Source organism: Sinocyclocheilus rhinocerous, unplaced genomic scaffold (genome assembly GCF_001515625.1).
Source record: "Sinocyclocheilus rhinocerous isolate Xijiao unplaced genomic scaffold, SAMN03320098_v1.1 scaffold418, whole genome shotgun sequence".
Taxonomy (NCBI): Eukaryota; Metazoa; Chordata; class Actinopteri; order Cypriniformes; family Cyprinidae; genus Sinocyclocheilus; species Sinocyclocheilus rhinocerous.
The window spans coordinates 1,359,858-1,369,414 of NW_015651146.1; the positions used below are offsets into that span (position 1 = coordinate 1,359,858).

Consider the following 9,557-nt stretch of genomic DNA (forward strand, 5'->3'; position numbering starts at 1 on the left):
GAAGTTAATATTACAAATGGTGTTTTTCTGGGAGACGGGGAGACTTGATGTTTACCACATCAAATGTGATGAGATTGTTGACAAGATCAGTCTGTCCGTTTGGTAAGTCTGATTAACTGGTCAGTTTCGTAAGTGCTGTTTTGTTGTTTAAGGATGTACAAGTTTAGATAAAGAGGAAAAGATCTAATGTGTATGATCACAGGTGTGATTTTTTAAAAATGTATTTATTATAGACTATATCTGATAACATTGCATGATTTGGCAGGACTGCACAACAGATGAACAGCCAGGGGACACATGTTGACGTATTACGAATGTGAAAGTGGGTCGCCACAGATAAGTCTGATCACATCTGGATATGGGCTGCATGGATTAACTCTGTACCTTTGCTTTGGTGCTCTTTCATTTTCATATTTTGCTTTTAGTTTGCATACTGTGCATGGTGTGGGAGGGAAAATTCTGGCAGGGGTGTTAATCCTCTCCCATAGCACATCCCTGTAATGAAAGAGCAATTTGCTTAATGCAAAGTGCAGAGATGAATAATATCACACATAAACAGACATCACTACATTGCCTTTGCTTTTTCTTCGTCATTTATCATGTCTCCTTTGAGTTGTGGAGTTATTTGCTTTTCGCAACTGCTTGGTGTGAGCTAGTAGAACATTTATTTTTGCATACTGTCATGGTTCCACACCAAATTTACCACCATGTTTTCTTGACATAAAGGATTAGCTGTATCTAATGGTAATGACACAACTGAAGAGATTAAACCTCAGTCTTAAATGGATCCAGAAGGATCTGTTGTCCTCTCTTTAAGTCAACGTCTGCTTATAGTATCAAATCAACAGCACTTAGATGTTTTTGACTGCCTGAGTTTATTTTTCTAAAAAAACATCTGATAGAGTTGTGCCCCACGCCCTAGAATCAGAGGCACCTCTGATTTAACTTTTGTTCTGCGCAAATAAAACACTGCATTAAAGCCACCTTAAACATTGCTGTTGTCATGACAATCAGTGTCTTTTGTTGAGATTTACAGAGCAAACTTTTGCTTCTTTCAATCCTTCAAATTCAATACATAAGCTCTTGGGTCTCAAAAATGATAAATTCACTGCTCTGGATTTTCAGCGCATTACTAGCAATGCAGTCCCACGCATTCAGCGTAAACAAATGGATCACTTCATACTGTGAGACAGGAGATACCCTCTAAATCTGAGGATCAAAATAATTTATTAGGGAATAATGACAGATTAATTTGTGATGCTTGTCCCTATGATTCAAACAGGCTTAAGCAATTCTGCAGGATTTTGAAGTCACAAATTTGCTACTCAGAGTCATTTCTTTCTCTAACTATGGTGAAGTTTTCTGTGTCCCATTCAATTGTAGACTGTTCAACAACAAATGCAGCTTTCGGATGGCCATTTTTCCCCGTCATGAGTGGCTCAAGGAACACTACATGCCTGTCCGTCTGAGACTTGCTCTTGAGTCGATCAGTTGAAGGAGCTGCAAAGATAGATGTCAGAGTGCAGCGGTCTTCCCCAAAGGTTGAGATGGCCGGAGAGGGAGGAGGAGGTTTGCAGCAACCACAACGACATGGGGTTAAATACAGATACATCAATATGAGGACAAGGGTTGCCACACAGCCCAGAAGAGTGGTGTAGCCTGTGTTGAACGAGCCCTCCATGGAGTGCTGGGCTACCACAGTTAAATTCACTTCTCTTGATTCATTGATCATCCTTGTATTATCCACAGCAGTGCACTGGTAGACCCCCGAATCTATGGACTGGGCAGCTAGAATATCCAAGCTACCATCTTGATTGAGACGTAGACTTCCATTCTGGATCAGCTGAGAGATGTTTTCTTGATGAGGAGTGATCCAGCTGTAAGACAGGTCTTCTCCGTTTAGTGTTCCAGTGCAGTCCAGCCTCACTTGTTCACCCTCGTAAACAATTTTATCAGCCTTTGGGGATATCAGGGATATAATTTTTCCAATCGTACAGTTCTCAAAGAAGTGCGAAGAGCGCAGAAAATTAATTGAGATTTGAGGCTCACCATACATCAGACACTTGTAGTCATCCTTGTAGTCTTTCACACTTGGATATCCCTTCTGCTCCCAGTGCCAAAACATGCGGTACATAGAGCAATCGCACTCCAGACTGTTGTTGTGCAGGAACAGGCCTTTTTGCACTGCAACGGGCAACACCACAATGTCATCTATAGGCAAACGAAACAGGTGGTTTGAGGAGAGGTCCAGTGTAACCAGGTTGGGGTGGCTGTGCTTACGAATCGAGAAGAACGGGAAATCTGTGATCTGGTTGAGGCTGAAGTAAACCATCCTCAGATTGCCGAGTCCCATTAGAGTGTTGCTCTCCACGCGGGTAAGACGATTGTTGTACAGCAACAACACCTCCAAGGCTGGCAGGTCCTGGAAGCGATACTTCCCCAACGCCTGCAATTTGTTGGAAGAGAGGTCCAGGTATCGAAGACTGCTGATGTTATGGAATGCTCCCGGACTGAGCAAAGAGATGCGGTTATGGGACATTTGTAAAGTGTGCAGCCTTGGGAGCTCGTAAAAGCTGCCGGCTGCCAGCCATGTTAGTCTGTTATGACTGAGGTCCAGGACAGAAGTCGTGAATGGAAGCGGGTTAGGGAATCTATCCAGACCCAAGGAGCCACAGTTCAATATGTCAGAGATGCACAGGCAGCCCTGAGGACAAATAGCTCCCGAGAGCCGAACCAAGAGCGAGATCAAAACCACACAAGATGTAGAAGTCATTCTTTTGGTTGCACATAAAAAGGATTACATTAAAACAGTGCCAACACGGTTGATACAGGAAGCCCTCTGCTCTTAAAGACCTCCTACAAAGGTCGTTTTACATCTGTCATGTCTTCCAATAATTCACAGATGGCCATCTAATTTCCTCTGTACCATGCAGATGGGCAGTATCTGGGGCAGGGAACGGACTAAGAATAAAACAGTATGCAATTACAACATGTATTTAAAATGAATGTTTTACATTGATTAACCTACTCTGTTAGCACAACATACACAGGAAAACCTACCAAAAAAAGTTACTCAGAACCTTCTTAGATCCGGCTCCTCTGTTCTCACTTTGCTGTGTCAATCCATAGTTAGAAGTTGTTCAAACAGATTATCCTGGTCTGAAAAGTCCAAAGCGTTTTCCAGTAAATGTAATATATCCCTGAAATGAAACTCGTACCTTTCCCAGTTCTCCTAAGGCTGTGCGCCCTTGTTGTTTGCAGAGTGTCCTTTCACTGAGTGATGAGCCCACAGAGCACAGCACTAATCTCTTCCCATCCTTGCCTCTGGTTCCAAAGCACCGCCTCACGTCTCTCCCTCTCATGCTGTGATATAGCTCTCTCTATCTTTCTCTCACTCTGTCTCTTTCTCTCTCCAATTGTTTGGTTCCTTTAATCCCCTCTGGATTTTACTTTTTCGTTCAGTTTTTTCCCCCCATACAGCACATCTCATAACAGGATTTAGGATGCTGTGTTTGTATCGTCTTACATTTCATAAAAATCATCAAAACATTTGGACTTGGATGAGAGAGAATTTGTTTGTATAGCATGCGGTACCAGTCAGCTTAGAGACCGCAGCTTTGACTCCCCCTCATCTCCGCTGCCAGGCGGTGTTTGACAGCTGTTGTCGGTTGTCTTGGTCATGGTGGTCCTGAGGGAGCTGACTGCTGTCACACTGAATTGATCTATCTATCTATCTATCTATCTATCTATCTATCTATCTATCCGTCTGTCTTAAGGATCACTTAGCTGGAGGCAAACCTTCTTTGATTGCCCTACTTTTATAAATAATTACCTAATGACATCCATCTTCAGTTCATCTGTCCATGCTTTTCAGTAAAACTAGATAGGTACAAAATGAGGCCCATGCAAGCATAATGTTTTGGAATATAATGGATCTTGGAGTCAAGGCAAGATAATCAGTCACAGCATGTGTGACAAATCTAAAAGTGTGAAATGGAATTAGGATGTTTGTTTTTATAGAGTGCCATTCTGTTAGGGTGGCATCTCTATAGAAACACTGACACATGGCAGAGATAGCTGGCAGCAGTCACACTGACAAAAGCACAGAGTACTCCCACACACAAGACCAACCCACTGATATGTCTTACAGTATTCCAGAAAATGACTGGAGACAACATTGCACAGTAGATCTACTCCACACTCACAGGATGTGGGCTCATGAAATGCTGAATGTGTGGGACATTAACTGAAAGGCAGAAGCTCTGGATTCCATTGCAGCCTTACATTTTCTGTGACGACAAACCATTTAATACACTGTGATTTATACTCAAATCGATGCTTCACTGACCTTTCAAATCCAAGCGTTTCTTTGTGGAAAAACGTTTGCCAGTTTTTGATCTTTGATTTTGATCTCCATCACATAAACGGAAACGTACTTTTGAGTTTGAAAAATAAAATTTATTTAAAGGGGTCATATGATGTTGCTAAAAAGAACATTATTTTGTGTATTTGGTGTAATGAAATGTGTTTATGCGGTTTAAGGTTAAAAAAAAACATTATTTTCCACATACTGTACATTATTGTTTCTCCTCTATGCCCCGCCTTTCTGAAACGCGTCGATTTTTACAAAGCTCATCGGTCTGAAAACCGAGGTGTGCTCTGATTGGCCAGCTATCCAGTGCGTTGTGATTGGCCGAATACCTTAAGCGTGTGACGGAAATGCTACGCCCCTTACCATACTGTTGATGCCTTGCCTCGGCCAGAGCGACGGGACAAAAACATGAAAACCCATTATAAACGAGGCATTTGTTGCATCACTTTGACATAAGCGGAGGTTTTTGTTTTGTTTTGTTGGCGTGTACTGTTGAGGTCTTTTTCTAAACAATGTTTTACTGTGGTATTTTTCAAGACTATATTGTTTCAAAAACATTAAATAAATGTTCATGAATGTTTATTTATATTATTTAATATATTAGAATTGCATAGATGTTGCATCAAATAGGTTATTCATATAAAAAACCAGAAGATGGAAGCACTTGCATATGTGATAAACTTACTGAATATCAGCCCAGTGTATTTGTGTTGAATGCGAATGGGACATGGACTAGTAAACTATAAGGTTTAGCTTATGTAAAAAGTCAATTTGCAGAAAATGCTTTTCTTTTCTTGTTGTGGTTTTGTATGTTGGTTTATACACATAACTCAAAATCCTCTTTAATTGTAATGTTTTTGTAAATTTGATATTATTATATTTTTGAAAACAATAAATTTTACAATTTTACAATTCAAATTACATTTGAATGAACCTAATGTATCCCAGGAAATATCCACTGGAGTAGCTATATATATATATATATATAGGCCTATACTCCAGTGGATATTTCTTAGGTGGCATATATATATATCTATATTCAGAAAGTCTTCCAGTTTTGTGGACATTCACACAAAGACCAGTCACTGGTCAGGTGGCTGTAATTAGACAATTGAGAGGCCACACAGCATTTGACCCCTGGATTTACAAAAATCATTTTAATTTTAAGAAGTGTTTTCTCAACATTTCAACATTGCATTAACTACTGATGAACACATTAATTTTTATTTGAGTTATCATGTTTTTTTAACCATGTATTACTAGGTCTTATTTGGAAAGCTTTTGTATTTCAAACACATGTTAATAAATGTTAGCTTTTTAGACTTTTTTAGTTTTTCTTTTCCCTTTGTTTATCTTTCTTTCTTTCTTTTTCTTTTTCTTTCTCACCCTTCTTTGTGTTTAAGATGTTTGTGTTGGCCTGTCAGTGCAGTGGTTGAGGAGTTTGACTCAAGCATTCATTTCCTCCTGCTGACCTCCTTCTTCAGCAGTGAACTCTCACAGAGACTCTGCAGAGGGGATCGATTGGATACAATGGAGAGTAATTCCTCCTCAGGAGAAATGTGCAACTGAGATCAATTGATCGAGTTGACCAAGGATGCAGTGAGGAGAATCATAATTAGTTACACTGAATAGGCTTAGTGTGTGTTGATGTCTGTGTGTGTGTTCATGTGCATCTTTGTCTTTGATAGTGTGCAAGAGTGACTGAGGTCTATTCATTGTGTTCAATATAGCCTATTGTAACAATAAGACTGTGCAATTGTGCAAACAATTAGCAGGGCAACAGAGACTATTCACTTTCTTCTTTTGAAATGTCTTTTACACAATGCTTATGAATTAGAATTGACATTTGCGTCCTTTTCTTAAAGGTGAATGGATCAAATTTGGCAACCTGTTTATTTGTCTGTTTCACAAATACAAACTCATTTTTCACTCATTACCTCAATGTGTGTTTTGCTCATTAATTGTCTTTGTGGTACTTGAGATTTCTCATTACAGGCTAAATAAGATGATGTTGCATAATAAGCCCACATTTAAAGTGTAGTACAACTTGCTTTTAGGCCAAAGCACAGCTAGGAGTATTGTGTTCTTGCCTAATGACTTGAAAATAATGTGAAGGTTTACATTATCGCCGCATTTCCAAGGATACAGACCCATGACTGATTCATCTGCTTTGCTCTTAATTAAGTCACGCTTCGCTTGTGGTTCCATACATGGATGATTATTTGTAAGAAATTTGTCTGCATATACTGTAATCTTCCCTCTATAGGAAATTTACGCAGTGAAGGCAGAGAAACACACACACACACACACACTGTATATATCATAGGGATAATTTCAAAAATGGACCTATGAACTTATCCTAAGAAATATCCACTGGAGTACCGAAAGGGGGCAGTAGTGTTATAAAATGACAGCTTTCACCGATGCACTTCATTAGTGAGGCTGTCACTCACAGCACCCCCATAACCCGTCTCATTAGTTATAATAGTCGGATCATGAGAGGCACAGGAGGGTTCGAGGGAGGATCCCAGCAGGATCACCAATTCTTCATTTCGAATAATTATCTTCGAAAATTTCTACATCACGCATTCTAATGGCAACACGTGTTTCTTTTCTTGTTATGCTTCACGAGAACAGAGAGATTGACAAACTCAACACAAAAATGTTTTAGTTTTTTTTAAGGTCCAATGAATCAACAAATCAGATATTAATGAAGATATTTTAGTTAACAAGCCATTTTCTGTCACTGCAAATAATAACACAATATTATTTAAAGTGGTTAATTTATTCTGCAAAACCAAGCCTGAAAAGACTTTGAAGTTACATTAAAAGCTGTAAAATAAATCTATACTTGTTTGTTGTGATCCCAAGCGTTCACGTAGTAGTTCTCGGTCAAAGTAACTGTACGGAATGTATCCAGCATGCAGGCAGCGAGTGTGAGCATTCAGGGGAGGGCGAAGTAAGTGATGCTGAGCCAATGGAGATACTCGTGCGAGAAGCATCTGTCCGAAACCCAAACTAACCGCTGGCAGAACGCTACAGTCTCCGGTGTGAGAAGCGCGTCGAGATGATCATCTGACTGAAGTTTGAAGAAGCTCGCTCTTATTCACTGACTTTGGGGGATTCGCTCGAGCAGAACAAAACAAGAAGGTAATAATACGCACGAGAAGGTTATTACTGAAAGTTTGTCGTGTTATTTTGCATATGCTCGAGCTCGAGACGCATTAGCCTATGCGCTGACTGCAGTTTGTGCATGTTTCTCATATGAGCTTCCAACAGCATAATCTGCATTTCGTTATTAAGAAAACACGTTTGAACGATACTAAATTAATTTATATTATAATTTATATTAAATATTTTGCCGTCATATGAAAAGCGTATAAAAGTGGAAACCATACAGTTTAGGAAAGCCGATCTTGGAGGCGTTTGTTTGTATCTTGATTTAATCTTGATTTCAGGATGTTTTCAGTGATGTAGTATGTACTATTTTTATTTAACATAAATTAATATTTTTGAGTTCACGACTGGGTAAGGCGGTGTTCTGCTCCTTGCCGTCTGTCTTCGGTGTGTTTTCACCGGTTTTGGAGATGTTGTTCCGCATTAGATCAGCACTGCACAACCCCCAGCTCTTATGATGCTGAACATTCTCTCAAGGGTTTGTTAAGAGAATGGCCATTTCTATTATGGAGAATGGTTGTTTAGTAAGAGGCAGTTAACTTTATTATTCGCTTGATTTAAAGGGGTCATATGATGCGATTTCAAGTTTTCCTTTCTCTTTGGAGTGTTACAAGCTGATTGTGCATAGATAAGATCCCTGAAGTTGCAAAGACTAAAGTCTCAAAACCAAAGAGATATTCTTTATCAAAGTTAAGACTCTGCCACGCCCCCCTAAAACGGCTCGTTCTAACACGCCCCAAACATATCTACCTCACTATGTGGAAACATTTGCATAATGCCACCTAATAACAACAAGCGCTTTTAGTCACAGTACACAGTACAGCTATGATCTTGCTTAATTTAATCACCTGTTGCTGTTCTCTTTCATCTCAGACTGCATTGTAAATTTGGGATTAATGTTTCAGCAAAACCATTTTACAAGCTCACAGTAATGAAGCCTGTGGTTGTGCCCTTCGTCTTTTTATGCTCACAGTTTGTGTAACCTGTCTTCAGATGTAATTTCCACTGCCTTCATCTGAATCAAGTTCTTTTGAGGGTCACATTACATTTGTTCATTTAGTAGACACTTTAAAGGGATAGTTCAACTAAAAATAATGAAAAATGTGTCATCATTTACTTACCCATTTTGTATGACACAAAAGAAGATAGGCCTATTTTGAGAAATGTCTCAGTGTTTTAGTCCATACAATGCAAGCCAATGGTAGCCAAAACTGTTCGGCTACAGCATTCTCCAGAATATCTTCTTTTGTTTTTCACAGCAGAAAGAAAGTCATGCAGGTTTGGAACGACATGAGGGTGAGCAATGGATGACATTGAGTGTAATGATATTTTTGGGTGAACTATCCTTTTAAGTAAATTATCAGTGGGAAAAAATACAACAGCAGCCAACAATATTAGCAGTCATGTCAAAAGGGATAGATTTAATGGCGGTTTATTGTCTGGAGATGTCATTTGCTACGTGAATTGGTGTTTGCAACCCACTTTATATATGTATCATATTTTTGAGTGAAACATTATTTTTAATGAGAATAAAAAAATAGGGTGGGACTTTATTTCATCCTTTAAAATTTGACTGGATGGTGGGTATTTCATACCAGAATGGATGCAAAAATGGTGGCTAAATAGCTATTTGACTATTGGTTAATGTAAAGCACGGCCTACATTTTGATTAAAGATAATAAGAACAAACACATTTTGTCTTTGGAATACGTATATGTATATGTATATGTATATATATATGTATATGTGTATATGTGTATATGTATATATATATGTATATGTGTATATATATATATATATATATATATATGTATATGTGTGTATATATATATGTATATGTGTGTATATATATATGTATATGTGTGTATATATATATGTATATGTGTGTATATATATATGTATATGTGTGTATATATATATGTATATGTGTGTATATATATATGTATATGTGTGTATATATATATGTATATGTGTGTATATATATATGTATATGTGTGTATATATATAT

The 9,557-nt window shown here is 38.5% G+C and overlaps 2 protein-coding genes across 3 annotated transcripts in view; one reads left to right on the top strand and one right to left on the bottom strand.

Moving 5' to 3' along the window:
• Positions 1–1,289: 1,289 nt before the first annotated feature.
• Positions 1,290–3,335, bottom strand: LOC107712682 (amphoterin-induced protein 3-like). Of its 2 annotated transcripts, none has more exons than XM_016517995.1 (2): positions 3,061–3,335; positions 1,290–2,944 (listed from the first exon to the last, which is right to left on the bottom strand). In XM_016517995.1, the coding sequence occupies exon 2, from the start codon at positions 2,771–2,773 to the stop codon at positions 1,322–1,324; it is 1,452 nt and encodes a 483-aa protein (XP_016373481.1). In that variant the 5' UTR covers positions 2,774–2,944; positions 3,061–3,335; the 3' UTR covers positions 1,290–1,321. The 2 variants fall into 2 exon arrangements, with proteins under 2 accessions (XP_016373481.1, XP_016373480.1); XM_016517994.1 differs by having other exon boundaries at positions 1,290–2,961.
• A 4,058-nt stretch (positions 3,336–7,393) lies between these two features.
• Positions 7,394–9,557, top strand: part of LOC107712738 (kelch domain-containing protein 8B-like) — a 101,489-nt gene continuing 99,325 nt past the window's right edge. Inside the window, exon 1 of the mRNA XM_016518080.1 lies at positions 7,394–7,522. The gene's annotated coding sequence lies outside the window, so the exon portion shown is untranslated. The remainder of the gene's footprint in view (positions 7,523–9,557) is intronic.

What these genes read in the sequence shown, in the direction of transcription:
- LOC107712682 (XM_016517995.1), bottom strand. Translation starts at nt 2,773, where the DNA reads ATGACTTCTACATCTTGTGTGGTTTTGATCTCGCTCTTGGTTCGGCTC.